This window comes from Natrix helvetica, assembly GCF_964273705.1.
Source record: "Natrix helvetica genome assembly, chromosome: 5".
Lineage (NCBI taxonomy): Eukaryota > Metazoa > Chordata > Lepidosauria > Squamata > Natricidae > Natrix > Natrix helvetica.
In genome coordinates, this window is record NC_138551.1 from 111,175,968 (window position 1) to 111,192,395 (window position 16,428).

The 16,428-nt window shown below is 47.2% G+C and overlaps 1 protein-coding gene across 1 annotated transcript in view; it reads left to right on the forward strand.

The window, feature by feature from the left end:
- Positions 1-15,608, forward strand: part of TIMM23B (translocase of inner mitochondrial membrane 23 homolog B) — a gene marked incomplete at its 5' end in the record, with an annotated part of 34,528 nt that extends 18,920 nt beyond the window's left edge. Inside the window, 3 exons of the mRNA XM_081954414.1 lie at positions 1,566-1,624; positions 4,047-4,157; positions 14,839-15,608. Coding sequence (XP_081810540.1) covers positions 1,566-1,624; positions 4,047-4,157; positions 14,839-14,954 — 286 coding nt within the window. The 3' untranslated portion in view covers positions 14,955-15,608. The remainder of the gene's footprint in view (positions 1-1,565; positions 1,625-4,046; positions 4,158-14,838) is intronic.
- Between the last annotated feature and the right edge of the window lie 820 nt (positions 15,609-16,428).

The following is a 16,428-nucleotide window of genomic DNA, read 5'->3' on the forward strand; positions in this document are numbered from 1 at the left end:
GCTTTAATGTCTGTTAAGGTATTTTGAGTTTGTAATGTTTTCTAGATGTTACAAATTTTAGCAAATGTTCAGTCATTGTGTATTTTAAATTCTATGTTTATGGTATTGATACAGTGCCCTGCAATTTATAATTTTATGACTGATTCACAGTCAGAATGCAGACATGGAACCAGAAGATGTCAACAACGCATAAATAAAAGTCTGGAAAATGAATTTCACAGTAAAACCTGTCTAGCCAAAGTACAACCACCCAGCTCCATCAGGCAGCAAAGGCGGGCCGTATTCAGTCATCCATCCTTGGGAGGATCATAGCAGCTGTTTCCTGAAACTGATGAAGAAGCAACCCACCTCTGAGCCCAGAGTTGCTTGTCCACTTTCAGGTCACCTGCTCTGCCTAAACCAGGCATGTCCAAAATCTGGCCCGTGGGCCAATTGTGGTCTGTTTTCAAATTTCGAGCTGCCCGCAGCCTCTTCTCCCCTCCGGAGTTACTTGTTTAGTCTTCCATAAAATAGTTCATTTGCATTTAATGTTAATGGTTCAAAGAATGTCAGGCTGAATGGTTGACCCCACACATTTTCACCTCACCAAATCTGGCCCTCCTTGCAAAAAGTTTGGACACCCCTGGCCTAAACAGATCACCAAACCAACTTGGCCTTGTGGCAGGCTAGCCCCAGCTGGGATTCGTTCTTGGTCCTGATCTGCTCTCCCCAGACCAGCCACAATGCAGATACTGAATTTCCCCAGGAAGAGGCTCTTGGGATGGCCTGCAGGCACCCTGATTGGTCAGGAAGAGTGATGATAGATGATGCAATCTGTTCTGTCTCTCATGTGCTCATTCACTGAGGACAAGTTATCAGAAGAAGCTCCTGGCAATAATGGTTGGCACATACTTTCCTGCTATATAAAGTAGCCTGGGAAGAAAGTCTTCTACTGGCCAAGTCCTTACAATGGTGGAAACAGAGAGAGAGGAGGGGGGGAGTTAGTAACGTGGATGCCCAGTGCTTTTCTCCAGTTGAAAAATTAGAAGCTAAAGAGATCCTTAAATGAGGATCTACTAGGAACCTGCCTTGTTTTTCATGTAGACGATCATTTGTCTTGTCAGATACTAGTTGTGATTCTCCAGGATCTCACAGATCAGTTCATTCGCTACTTGGTTTAAACTGTTTATTGTTGAAATAATTGCTGTTTGTATTGATTGTGCTGCAGTAAATGCTAATTATGCAAGTGGTTTTAACAGTTTTTTGGCCGCAGATCGATTGGGTAGTACCGAATTGGATTTACACAAAAGTTCCAGATTTACTGATAATACCAACTGCCTTAAAGTTAGGTAAACATGTTGGCAGGAAATCGCTTTTGCTCCATTGCTAATCCAGGTATTAGATAGTAAAATTACATGGAAATGTTTTTGTAACACACCATTCTTTTTCGTGGGAAGGCTTGGTTCATCCTTTAATTACCATTGCCTCATGTAAAACAAGTTATATAAGACAGGGTATTGGCAGGCTGTGTTAAATTGACATATTATTTGGGCGTCACACTAAACTTTCCTCTTACTTTCTTGAAGGATTTTAAATATGGTGACACGGCAAGGAGCATTGTGGGCAAACACTCTTGGATCTCTAGGTAAGTAGACTTCTTTCACAAACTAAATCTACAAAACACTGTTTTTCAGAAAAAAAAGGTAAATTCTAGGAGGCTAAAAGAGAAGGAAACTTTAAGATCCAAATGGAACTGTATGAGGGATCCAGGAGCTCTTACAGGCCGACTGACTGGCATAAAGATAGTTCTTGACTTATGACCGCAATCCAGATATTTCCATTGCTAAGCAAGGCAGTGTTAAATGGGTCACAGCCCGTTTTACGGCCTTTTCTTCAACGATTATTAAGTGAATCACCCCATTGTTCAACCATTCTGGCTTTCCCCACTGACTTCGCTGCTGTCGGAAGTCAGCTGGGAAGATGGCAAGTGGGAAGATCAGGTGGCCTCAAAGATGCTGCAGCTGTTGTAAATACCTGGCCAGTTGCCAAGTGACCAGATTTTGACCACAGGACCGTGGGGTGCTGCAACGGTCCTGAGCTCCAATTTTTCAGTGCTGTAGCAACAGTCACTAAACAAATGGCCGTAAGTAGAAAGCACCGGAAGAGTGCTTTCACTCCAAATTCATGGATTGAAGCTGTTGATTATTATGCTGCTCACTTCACCCCACACGCTGCCTACAGGGCAGGTCTAGATTGCCCCCTGGAAAACAGGCGCTAAGACTTCGGCTCAAAGATGACTGGGTTCAAAATTCAATCGATCCAGTGATACATTAACAGACGCTTCACAGCTGTGTTGGTTTATCTTGGGCAACATTTCTCTGTGTTCCTGATCTTTTGCCCTGACCTGCTTTTGTGCAAATAGCATACATTCGGCAGGCTGATAGGTTACTGGAGAGAGACGGGAAGATGAGAAAATGTCTTTTTAGGACTCGGCTCTGGCTAACCGGCTGCTGCGCATCCCCAGATCAGATCTTGCCATCTCATTAGCCTGATAAATGTTTTATTTCAAGACTGAAAGCTACAAAGAGACAATTCTCCGGGCTTCCGTCATTGGATCTGGGTTTATGTATGTGCGTGTACAGGATCTTTGAGTCTAACATGAATTGCAGGAGGAGGGGTTCGCTTGACAGCACTAGCAACGGCACTTAGACTTCTATATCGCTTCACACTTTTTTACAGCCCTCTCTAAGCGGTTTTACAGAGTCAGCATCTCTCCCCTGACAATCCAGGTCCTCATTTTACCGATCTGGTAAGGACCGAAGGCCGAGTCAACCTTCAGCCAGTCAGGATTGAACTGCCAGCAGTTGGCAGAGACAACCTGCAGTGCTGCCTTCCAACAATGCACCATCATAGCAGTGGATGGCAGCACCCACTGATCCGGTCTGCCGTGGGTCTGATCTGGTGGGATGAGGGGCCTCCACCGTAGCATCACCACCACCAGCAGAAGGACCAAGCACAAGCTGAGTGCACTCTTTTTCTTTTCCTCTGGCCAAATTGAGTTGTCTACCACTATTAAAAAGAGAAGAAGGTAAACAACAGCGGCTTCTGAGTGAGCGATGGGCATTCTGAGGCCTTTGGCATGCTTGGCATGGCTTTTGCTTTCAGAGGGTGGAGCTAGGTTTTTAAAAAATCCTTTTTGAATTGGATCCCAGTTCCAAAGGGGAGAAAAAATCTGTCCGGCCATCCATTGCTGAAGAAAGAGGTGCCTGTGGCTCCTCTGGCTGCTCCCTTCCAGCCACAGGGCAGGAGAAGGAGCTTCCAGGGAAGATGGGAAACCCCTCCCTTCTTCTTCTTCACATTTGGCTGGTTGTGATGGTGGTGATGCTGCCAAGCATGCAGGAACAGGGTGGTTGATCAAATCCAGGCAGTCCTCGACTCACGGCCACAGTTCAGCCCCAGATTTCTGTTGCTAACTGAGACATTTGTTAAATGAGTTTTACCCCCATTTTATGACTTTCCTTGTCACAGTTGTTAAGCGAATCCCTGCGTTTAAGCAAGTAACCTATGAAGGGAATCCAGCTTCCCCGTGGACTTTGCTTGTCAGAAGGTTGCAAAAGGGGGTCGCATCATACCCTCCCCCGGGGACATTGCAACAGTCCTAAATATGAGTCAACGGGCAAGCATCTGAATTTCGATCGCTTGACCATGGGGATGCTGCAATGGTTGCAGTGGTGGAAAGCCGTTTTTCTGTGCGGTTCTTAACTTCGAACGGTCCCTAAATGAACTGCTGTAAGTCGAGGACTCCCTGTATACAAAGACAGCAGCCCTTCCTGCAGGCCTCAGCTGAGCTGAGATTCTGGAGGGGAGGGCAGCTCTTTCGCTTTCGCAGCCCCCGCTGATCAGCCTGCAGCCACGAGGCCCTTGAGATGGGCAGGCAGGGAACTGGGCTTTGCCCAGGTTAGGAAACGTCCCTTCCCTCCCCCAAGCCCACCCTGAGGAGGAAATGGGGGGGACAAAGTGGGGCTGTGTCCCTGGCTGCCCTGACGGACCGCCTGGTTTCCTTCCAGCGCTGCTCTACAGTGCCTTTGGCGTGATCGTGGAGAAAACACGGGGGGCCGAAGATGACCTCAACACGGTTGCAGCCGGCACCATGACGGGGATGCTGTATAAGAGCACAGGTAGGGGGGGGGGGGCAGCAGCGAAGCCACTCTGGCTCAACGGCCACAATTGGGCCCCATGGTTCTGTTGCTAGGCAAGGCAGGGGTTAACTGAGTTTTGCCCTAGGTTACGATTCTTAAGCAAAGCGCTGCTGTTATTCAATTAGTCACATGGTTATTAAGTGAATTCCTGTGGACTTTGCTTATTGCAAAAGGGGATCAAGTGACAACCCCCCCCCCCCCATCCCAAGAGGCTACAGTGGTCATAAGTGTGTGTCGTTGCTGAGACCCTGAATATTGATCCCATGATCCTGGGGATGCTACAAAGGTAAATGTGAAAGCGGTCATATGTCACTTTTTTTCAGTGCCGTTGTAACTTTGAACGGTCACTAAATGAACTGTTGTAAGTCAAGTATAAGTTAATAGACAAGAAGCATTGACCGCACAAGGCACCGTTCTTAATTCTTCCTCTGGCTCTCCATAAGGGAGTCTGACGGGTGGCTAAACTCCACCTGATCTTTGACCCTGCTGACTGCCTGGTGAAGGTTTCCCAGCAAGTCCCTCCAGCTGAGGGAAACTCTTGGTTGACGGCCTTGGCCGCTCCGAAGGCTGTGGGGGAAAAGTTTTGTTTGCCTGAACTTCTCCCTAGTTCTGCTTTTACAGCCCCCTCTTCCATTCAGCCTTAGTCAGGCATTATTGGATACAATAAAGCTATTTGTTCTATTTACCTAAAGATAAAGTGAACTTTAAATCTTAAAAGGCAACTTTGTTTTATTTGTCCTCAGAGTGACGCCCGATATCGGCCACCCTTTCTTGCATTAACAACGTTCATTAGATAAAACATCGGCCTCTTGTCTGCAAAGTGCCATCTAATATGTTGTTCGAAACAAAGTGTCATAGGTGTTAAATATCAAGATAATATGCAGGTAGTCCTCAATATACGGCCCCACATGAGCCCAAAATTTATGTTGCTAAGTGAGACTTGTGTTAAGTGAGTTTTGCTCCACTTTACAACTTTTCTTGCCACAGTTGTTAAGAGAAGCACTGCAGTGGTTAAGTTAGTAACCCAGTTGTTAAATGAATCCGCCCTCCCCATTGACTTTGCTCGTCAGACGGTCGCAAAAGAGGCTCACAAGATACTAGGACACCGCGACAGTCATAAATATGAGTCAGTTTCCAAGCATCTGCATTTGATCACATGACCATGGAGGTCCCACAGCGGTCATAAATATGAAATAGCTAACTTTGAACAGTCACTAAATATGAACTGTTTAAGTCAAGGACTATTTGACCAGTCAAGTCCAGTGAAGCCCTGTTTTCTCTTCAAGCCTTGGGTTTCCTCTCCTTTGAGGACTCTTTAACACAAGGCAGAGCATTTCCCCCCACGTGGAAGACCTTCATGTCCCGAAGAAGCTGACTTTTCTTTTTTTTGGGGGGGGGGGTTCTTTCCAGTGGGAGTCAGCTGTCTGACTCCATGTCTCTGACAGTGTTGCACTACTGGGAGATCAAAGGGCCGTCTGGGGCTCTGCCAGTCTCTGTCCCGGAGACAGCCGACACAGTTGTGCGGCAGTGGGCTTCATTGCGTGTGTGCTGAGCAAAACAGACCCGGTCAACACAAGTGTTTCTCCGGTGCAGGGTATCTGCCTGTGATTTATAATGGGAAGGCGCTAATGTCTGTTAAGATACTTTGAATTTGTAATGTTTTTTGGAAACTACAAATTTTAGCAAATGTTCAGTCATTGTGTGTTTTAAATTTTATGGCTAGGCTACTACGGACATTGCCCTGTTCAGCTTAGCAGAACGTTCAAGGGAACGCTTGAAACAAGAGGCAATAGAGGGACCACGGGTGGAGTAGCAGAAGACAACGCAGAATGCTTAATTTTTTGTAACAGGATCAAACAACCTAGAGTGCAGTATACATGGCACACTTCCACATTTAACAGACCATCTGGAATAACGGATTCCCCTGTTCCCCAACGAGTGGGTTAACTCAAGGCTGTTCTGTTGTCACCTTGTTTCTTGTTTAGACGTTTGAGTCGGCAACAGTGGGAGCTTAATATCACCTGAGGGAAATGCCTGTCCAATCATTGAACTTGTAAAACCCTAGGCGCAAGTTACCCTGGGAATGAGGGCCACCCGGATACTTGTCAGGACACATGAGCACATTATTTCATAGAGTTGTGTTGTATGTTTTTTATTTGTTCTTGAAGCATGTTTTGCAACATGCTTGTCACACTGACCTAGTTTATGGCAGTTGGCTAGCACATAAAAGACACTTGGGGATCAGATTGTGTCTCGGCATTTCAGAATCTGAGCCTTTGTATACTGAGGGACTTGCACTCTGAATATCACAAGACTGTTTAGTACCCAAGTGTTTGGATGTACCCCTAATGGCTCCCAAAGGATGTACCCCTAATGGCTCCCATGCAAAGAAGAGATTTCTTAGGAGTTTTTTACAGGGGTTTTTAAATCAAATTTTAAGGGCAGGCGGGGGGGTTGATTCAGATGGCTCAGACAGGCTTGGGGGGGAGTCTGCGAGGGCACAGGCCAGAGCTAACTAATGGGCGTGGGTTGGGAGTGCTGGGAAGGGTTGGGATTCTGGGGGAGACATTAAGACATTCCATTGGGGGGGGGGTTCACCATCTCTACTGTTTGTGGGAGAGGCAGATATGGTGGGCGCCGAGAACCAAATTATGTTTGGGGGACGCGGGTTTGCTGTTTAAGAGCGATTGCGCGTTCTGACCCTCATCGCCCTTCTCGCATCCCCGGGTGCTTGGGATTACCGGACCCTGGTCTCCGGCTGGTGTCGCTTAACGGCAGGTCCGTGGCACATAAGGCTCCCCTCATTTACGACCTCATACAAAAGGGTAGAGCGGACCTGGCGTGCATTACAGAGAACTGGTTGGGCCATGAGGGGGGTGTTCCCCTTAGTGAACTATGCCCACCAGGCTTCCGGGCGTTTCACCAGCCGAGAGCCCAGGGCAGGGGCGGGGTGGGTGGCAGTGGTTATTAGGGAAAGTCTCAGACCTCATGAGGTCACACAGATAGGCAGGTGTGAGTCCCTTTTTGTGAAATGGGGCCTTGGAGCTCAGGTGGGCCTTTTTGTTATGTACCTGTCTCCCTGCTTTGTTTCATCGGCCGTGCCGGAGCTGCTGGATGTGTCAGCTGGATTGGCGGTTGATTTCCCCAGGCTTATGATCCTAGGGGATTTCAATCTGCCTTCCATTGCCGAGACATCCGAGTCAACTTGGGAGTTCATGGCTTCCATGACGGCTATGGACCTAATTCAAGACCCCACCCATAATGGGGGACACACGCTCGACCTGATTTTTGTCTGTGGGCAGTGGATGAATGATCTAGATTTAGGGGATATTTCTATTCAACCCTTGTCATGGTCTGATCATTTCCTCATCAGGCTTGACTTCCATACTGCTACGTCTCGCCGCAGGGAGGCGGAACTGTCTAGATGGTTCTGCCCCAGGCGCCTGATGGACCCTAACTCAGTTAATTCAAGACCCCACCCATAATAGGGGACACACACTTGACCTGATTTTTGTCTCTGGGCAGTGGATGAATGATCTAGATCAGTGGTTCCCAAACTTTTTCAGTCCACAAACTTATCCTCAGTGCCCCCCACCCAGTGGTGGAATTCAATTTTTTTACTACTGTTCTGTGGGCGTGGCTTGGTGGGCATGGCTGGGGGGGTCATGTGACTGGGCGGTTTGCACGATGGAAGGAAGATAGTAACAGTAAAATTCAAAACTGTAACAATTGCACATTTATTCAAAATCCAATTTAAAAACCTTTTTAGTTAATGTTAATAGGATCCAAATTGGAATGGAGAAAAATGGTTTTGTGCATGAGAGAGTGTGTGTGTGTGTGTGTGTGTGTGTGTGTGTATTTGAGTGAGCGAGGGGTCCGGTAAGGGAACTGCACCTATTTAGAAAAGGTAAATTATTGCAAACATGATCAGTCAAAGATAAGTATGGGGACAGGTTGGGCGGTAGAGAGAAAGTGATAAAAGAGTGGGAGAGAGGAAGAAAAAAGAGGGTAGAGAGACAGAAAGAGACAGAGAAGGAGAGAGAAAGTTACAGAAGAGTGAGAAAGGAGAGAAAGAGACAAAGAGAAAGAGGGTGAGAGAGACAGAAAGAGACAAAGAGGAGAGAGAAGGGAGAAGGAGAGAGAAAGTGACAGAAGAATGGAAAAGAAGGAGAGACAAAGAGAGACAAAGAAGAGGATGAGAGAGACAGAAAGAGACAAAGAGAAGGGAGAAGGAGAGAAAGTGACAGAAGAATGGAAAAGGAGAGAGAAAGAGAGACAAAGAAAGAGGATGAGAGAGACAGAGAGAAGAGAGGAAGAGGAAAGAGTAAGAGAACATCTCATTTCAACCCTGAGGTGCAAATATTCACTGTGATTGGTAATTTTAGTTGTCCATTTACTATCCAATACTCTCATTTCTCCTTAAATTCATCAAGAATTCCCTTCTTTTTATTGAATTTATCACAATATCTTGAGAACAACTTTTTCAGCATAGCTTTACAGCTATTTAAAATATATAGTAATTTAGGTCAGGCTTTCAGAACATTAGTCTATTTATAAGTCACTAAGTGCAAAGAAACAGAATTCAGAAAATTGGCTTCCCTTTTTGTAATTGCCTATTGTCTGCTTAATTTTCTACCTACATTTTTTAAAAAATTTTATTGTTTTTTTTTAACATTTATAAGGGAAAAGGTAATGGAAAGGTATACAAATTTTGGCAGTTGCAAAGTGTGGTAGGCGCCTCCTCCCTCCAAACTCATAGTATACACCTGAGTATAAAACATTAATACATAGTCATATATAATCAGCATATATGGGGTTGTTCCTCCATCCTTGTCCTATTAGATCTCTCGGCCGCCTTCGATACCATCGACCATGGTATCCTATTGCGCCGGCTGGAGGGGTTGGGGGTTGGAGGCACCGTGCTACGGTGGTTCCGCTCCTACCTCTCTGGCCGGACGCAATGTGTGTTGACGGGGGAGCAGAGGTCGACCGCAAGGTCCCTCATTTGTGGGGTCCCACAGGGGTCGATCCTCTCGCCTCTCCTGTTCAACATATATATGAAGCCGCTGGGCGAGATCATCCGTGGTTTTGGGGTGAGTTACCATCTGTACGCTGATGATACTCAGTTGTACATTTCCACCCCAAACCACCCCAACGAGGCTGTCGAAGTGATGGCCCGGTGTCTGGAAGCCGTACGGGTCTGGATGGATGACAACAGGCTCAGGCTCAACCCCTCCAAGACAGAGTGGCTGTGGTTCCCGGCTTCCCGATTCAATCAGCATATTCCATCGCTGACCATCGGGGATGAGCAATTAGCCCCGGTGGAAGGGGCGCGCAACTTGGGCGTCCTCCTTGACGATCGGCTGACCTTAGAAGATCACGTGGCGGCCGTGGCAAGGGGGGCGTTCCACCAGGTTCGCCTGGTGCGCCAGTTGCGGCCCCTTTTGGACCGGGAGGCCTTGCGCACAGTCACTCACGCGCTGGTGACGTCCCGCCTGGACTACTGTAACGCTCTCTACATGGGGCTCCCCTTGAGGTGCGCCCGGAGACTGCAGTTGGTCCAGAATGCAGCCGCGCGGGTTATTATGGGGAGATCGAGATTCTCCCATATAACACCTATCCTGCGCGAGCTGCACTGGCTTCCTGTGGCCTACCGGGTGCGCTTCAAGGTACTGGTTACCATCTTCAAAGCGCTCCATGGCACAGGGCCCAGTTACCTGCGGGATCGCGTCCTGCCCCATACATCCCTGCGACCCATTCGCTCACACAGAGAGGGGCTACTCCGGGTGCCGTCCTCTAGAGAGTGCCAGAGGGCGGTGCCCAGGAGTAGGGCCTTCTCTGTGGTGGGCCCTACCCTTTGGAATGACCTCCCCCCAGACATCAGGACAACAACCGACCTTCGCTCCTTCCGTATGAAGCTGAAGACCTACCTGTTTTGTCAAGCCGGCATGGCATAACGTTACAATCTTGCCACCCCAGGTCATTTTATAATGGGAAATTTTGTTTTTTAAAGTTTTTAGAGTTTAATATTTTTGGGGTTTTAAATTTTGTAAGTATGCTTATTTATGGACTTATTTTTACCTCCTCTGCACGATATATGGTGCTATCTTGATTATTGCTCTGTACGTCGCCCCGAGTCCCTGTGGGGAGAGGGGGTGACTAATAAGTTCAATAATAATAATAATAATAATAATAATAATAATAATAATAATAATAATAATAATAATAATAATAATAATAATAATAATAATAATAATAATAATAATAATAATAATAATTCTATTGGTATTTTCAATCATATACATTGTAATATATAATCCACATATAATTCCATTACTACTTTCGGTCAGTTTATAACAATAAGAAAATCTCTACCTACATTTTTGATAACTGATATTCACTGTTGACCCAAGAAGCCCATCATAGAAAGAAACCCTCCCTATGAACTTCGTTGGGTTTCCATGGAATGAAGTTTGATCTTTTTCTCAACCATACAGTAGCATATTCTTTCTAAGAAGGATATAATCAAGATAGTCCATAATTGCCTATCAATCTAACAGTATGGCGATTGACAATCTCTTTATTCTTTCAGTCTTAAAGGTTTGGTGGGGAGAAATCCAAAAATTATTTTAAAGAGGAAAAAACTGCTTGCACAACACACAGAGAAACAAACTTAACAAAGTGCTAAGTCTGCCCACCAACTAACTAACTCTCTCTCTCTCTCTCTTTCTCTCTCTCTCTCTTAATGCGAGAGAGAGAGAGAGAGAGTATCCTTCCTTCCTTCAGCCCAACACTCTCGCTGGCATCCCGGCCAGATGAGAGGGGCTGCAGAGGGTCTCCCCAGTGAGTCATTGATGAGAAACTTGCCTCTTGAAAGGAATGACCTGGCTTGGCTCCTGCTTTCGATCCACCGCCCAACGACCGAACGGAGAAACGAAGAGGCAGGGGAGACAAAGCGGGAGCCAAGCCGGGTCATTCCTTCCAAGAGGCAACTTTCCCATCGAATGACTCGCTGCCCTAGACTTGGGGAGACCCTCTGCAGTCCCTCTCGTCTGGCCGGGATGGCAGCGAGAGTGGTGGGCTGAAGGAAGGAGGGATACACATGCTTGCGCTCTCCCTTTCTCTCTCACACAAATGGCAAATCCGAGCAGCCGCTGCTGGGAGCCCGTCCCATGCCTTTTCCCAACCCCCACACCCCTTCTCTCAGCTACATTCTGCCTTATGGACCTAGAACTGATTGCTGACTCCTGGCTGGCTCTCCTCTCCTTTTATCATGGAAGGCATCTCACAAAAACCACTGCGCGGCAGGTGTTTTGTTGTCACATGCGCAGTCACGCACCCGCTCATCTTAGAGGGAATATTGCTGGTGACCCAAAATATCCAACAAAATAAACTGACAGATAGGAAGTTTAATTAGCTTAAAAGCAAAAATATTCTCAATGACTTTGAAAATCCCAATGAGTTATCTAATATCAGGTGATGTCACTTGACCGGCTGGAGACTCAAAGATAGCTGAGATTGCAGCCAGCAGAGGTAGAACAAGGAAGATTTTCTTTGAAAGAGAGATGCAGGAGGAAACAGACCCTGCTTCCTGCATTTGGATTCTGTGGCGCACGCACTCTAGGTGGGAATTTAGGATCGCTGCTGCGCCGTCCTGAATTTGCCAATGCGAGCCTCAGGTGGGTAGCCTTGAAAGAAATGGCGGCAGTGAGCCTCCTGCCATCGCTTTCTCTCGAGCGTGGTTTGCTCTCTGCGGAGCAACCCACGCTCGGCTTAGTTGGCTCATTTTTGGTTCGCAACCAGCCCCCCACCCCCACCCCTTCTGGGCTTTTATGTGTTAATAGAGGCACTGATGCTGGAGAGGAAGGAAAGCCAGCTGCTTTCACACAATACAATTTATCTCAGAGACTGAATTAATCATGGGGGTCATAAAGACGGAACTTTCTTTCAGTGAGTTTCGGCCAATCACTCCCTCCCCCCTACCCAATGAGGCAAATTTAGCCCTCTTAAACTTGTGCGAAGGCAGCTGTGGGCAATGTTCCCTCTAAAATAGTTGCTCCAGGAAGCCCGAGCCACCTCAAGTCCTCAACCCAGTCACTTTGCTGCCCTGCTGCACCTCAAGACTCCTCAAGACTCCTGTCAATCGCGATTGTGAGGCTGCTCTGCAGACTGCAGTCCGTGTCCGGCAAACGACACTACACGGCAGTTGGAAACTGCTGCGCAGTGTTTACTTTCCACATGCCAACTTGGGCGGGCGATTGAAGCGGCATGCGCCCCTCTCCTGGGAGGAAGGTGGTGATTGGAAGGGAGGGTGGTGACGCCCTCTGCAGCCAACACAATCTTTTTTTCCTCACCCTCTTAGCGCCTCTCTGCCGCCCCCCCCCTTGCCTCTTACCGCCCCCCTACCGCCTCCCTTGCCTCTTACCGCCCCCCTAAGTAACCTCACCGCCCCCCAGGGGGCAGTACCGCCCACTTTGAGAACCACTGATCTAGATTTAGGGGATATTTCTATTCAACCCTTGTCATGGTCTGATCATTTCCTCATCAGGCTTGACTTCCATACTGCTACCCCTCGCCGCAGGGAGGCGGAACTGACTAGATGATTCTGCCCCGGGCGCCTGATGGACCCTGAAAGGTTCCTGATGGAGCTTGGGACTTTTCCTGAATCCCTTGCTCACAACTTGACCGAAGCCCTAGTGGAAGCCTGGGATAGAGTGGCCACTGGGGCCTTGGTCCGTGTTGTGCCTTTGCGGCCTCTGACCCGGTGTCGATCTCGGGTGGCTCCCTGGTTTACCGAGGAGCTCCAGGAAATGAAACGCCGGAAAAGACGCCTAGAGAGTGGCTGGAGGGCCAGCCGGTCCGAATCTGATCGAATACTGGTAAGAATTCATATTAATCTTGGAATGAGCTGCCCCCAGAGCTTCGCATAATCCCCGACCTAAAAAGTTGGCTTTTCCAGCAAGCTGGCCTGGCCTGTTAATTTTAGCTAATTTTTAAAATGTTATTGTTATATTAATTGGGTTTGTTTTTTTGGATACTTATCTAATTTCCTTTTAACTTTTGTGATATGTGTTTTTTAATGTTGTACGCCGCCCTGAGTCCTTTGGGAGAAGGGCAGCATATAAATCCAATCCAATCTTTGGCCCCAAACCCATCCCCTGGAGTCTAGATCCCAGGGATGACACCATGGCCAGGGCAGTACCATGTCCCTGCCTCTCCCAATTTCTTTTACAGGGGGAAGCAGAATACCAGCCCCCCCCCCATCAGCTGGACTGCCCATTGCACTTTCCCTTTGGGGAGGAAACTGCTTCCAATTGCATAGAATAAGGAGACACCTGTGTAAATGGAGTCACGCAACTTCTCCATAGCTGGAGTCCCACAGAAAGTGAACAGCTTCTGCGTATTTCAACATTTGAGTCAGAGGTCACTCTATATCATCACTTCTTTACAACATCTGCATAACTGGGCGTGGTTTGTCAATCCACTTATCTGTGGTGGGCCCCTGCTCTTCCCAAGAGATAGGAAAGTTAATATTCACCACACACGGAGAGAGTTTAGACTGCTGGTCCTGCAGGGTACAAACAGACTCTGCAGCATGACCGGCTGGGGAATTCTGGGAGTTGAAGTCCACAAGTCTTTGGAGACAAAACACACACACACACATGGCTGCTCTACGGTTTTGAAAGCTTCTGATCTGAGTAGCAGCTGCAGCAAGACAACCTATTATGCTTGTATCAACCAGGACTCGCGCATTCTCACGGAGACAACCAACCCCAGATAGTTGCCATCCAGTCGTGGTGTTGCCTTTCTTCTTAACTGCTACCTGTAAACAAGATAGTGGCATATGTCACTTGCAGATGCAGGGGCTGTGTTCTGGAGAGACCTTACTAGCAGGGAAGAAAAATCCAGATATAGTTGTCAGGATAAACCCTTTAAAAAAAAAAAAAAAGCTGACGTAGGCATTTGTGAGAGGTGATGACAAACACACCCTTTGTGAGGCTGGTGGTGGTGGAGAGTCTACTGCTATCTCACCCAAGCAGGAGGCTGATTGCAGGGGTGGAGGAGAACCACAGAAGCCTATCGCTTGGTAGACAGAAGGGGAAGAAGAAGGGTTAGAAAGTCAAGTGTGGAGTCTGGGAATTCCCTGCCCATTGGCTCAGTTTGGCCTTTTCATGTGTTTCAGGGCAAACTCAAGATGCCCAACTGAGGGCCAGCAGGGAGGCTGCAGATGTGCACTCCGTTCTTTTTAGGTTTCAGGATATTGAGGAACGGGAAATCTTTCATACTGTATGAGGGGCTGCTCTTTTCTAGCCTTGATTGCTGGCAGTCTGGTCGCTTCAACTTCACTGCTCTTCATTTTTTTCTGGAAAGCACTTTTATTGCGCCCTCCCTTCAGATCCTAAGTGCTCCCACAGGGCAAATTTTTAAATTATGTTTGATGCGAACACAGATGTGTTTCCCGCCTCTTCCTGCTTCAACCTGACTTTGATATATCGTATCGTTGTAGGTCCTGACATGCTTTGCTCTGGTTGCATATTTTACTTTATTATTATTTTATTTGCCGCACGTCTCGTGCACTCCTTGCTTGGGGGAAGAAAGTTCACTGCTCAACGCTGGCTGCTGACCTGTCTGTATTTACTGTTGCTTCATGTCCTCACAGGTGGATTGCGTGGGATAGCCAGAGGTGGCGTTGCGGGACTCATGCTCACAGGTCTCTACGCGCTCTATAACAACTGGGAGCACATGAGGGGCTCCATGCAGCAGCAGTCCCTCTGAGGGCAGGAGAGTCTCCACCCATGCAGTGCAATCAGACCTGACCCCCTTCGCCATTGCAATACCTAACGGACACCCAACCACCTCCATACTCAAGACCACCGATTCTCACGGCTATGGCCTGGTTCTTCAGCAGTGGCTGGTGAAAAGGGCCATGTTATCTGCCAAGAGGAAGATCTCGTCTTCATAAGCATGTTCACTTTCGCTCAGTTTGTACACTGAGACCATTGCTTGATTTGACTGTAATAAATGTGTGCTGAAAAACTGACTTCTGTGTGTCACACAGATGTTTCTAAAAGCTCCTGCCTCAGCAGAGCACTGGGGGCCAGCATTCAAGGTAGGTAGGAAATACTTTGGCGCAAGGGAGATGAATGTTGCGCTCACAGTGCATCACACAAAACCGCAGGTGGGTCAAGGGCACCACTTTCCTTTTACTGACATGATTGTCACCCTATATAGTGTGCTTTCAGAGATAATTTTCTGGATGCTGAGCTGAAAACATGATCTGATAATTTTCGACAATCCTTAATAATAGACATAAAGGTTGGAATGCATGTTTTAAGAAAGTTTGGGAAACAATTGCTTTAAGTCTGCTTCTAGAGTGTATATAGATTAAGGTTTGATGATTTCTTTTAAGTAAAGTTCTTTCAAAATGGATTGGAAATGCCTGGCTCTTCCTTCACCCCTCCTCCTGTTTACATTGTAGATTTCTCTTGCCGCTCTCGGCCACTTAAAGCAGTTCTAAAGAGCTCTATTCTGTTGTTGAACACTACCCTTTGCTAATAAGCTTGTGTAGAAAAGCAGCGGGAGCCACGTCTCTCATACCATTCTCCTTTTTGTAAGCTTATGGTGCCCAACACCATAAACCTTGTCATGGCAACAAATGCCTCGTGGTGATTGTGGGCGCTCAGCAGGGTTCGTACCTGGACGGTTGCATATCACCCTGGGAGATGGATAACACCATGGGATGCAGCCACAGTAAACTATTCCCAGATATGCCCATATATTCACCAAGACACTCCAAGTCTGGCTTCTTTAGGGAACTTGCAATATGTGCTTTGGGCTGTTCCGTGAGTTGTGTGTGAGCCAATAGGAAGGCACCACATAAACACAACTTGTGGAATAGCCCAAAGCACATGATATTCCAGTAGAGAGGCATTCCTCGAAGATGCACTCCAACGTTAGTCCAAAAGCTTGGAAAAGGACATCTGTGGTCCCGCTGACCGACCCAGATTCTACCTTCAATTGATCAATCCCATCCACAGAGCTATGAAAAAACCAACTTCACGCAAATGTACTTTTTATTCACAATGGTTTAATGGCATACTTCATTAGCATCACAAACATTGGATTAATGTAAAAGACAGCGGGGGTTTGATTGCATTACATATCAGTCAGGCCTTCTACAGACCCCCTCAGAAACCTGACCAGATACGTTGTTAAGCACTGAAAGGCAAATGGCTCAAACAAGTGAATT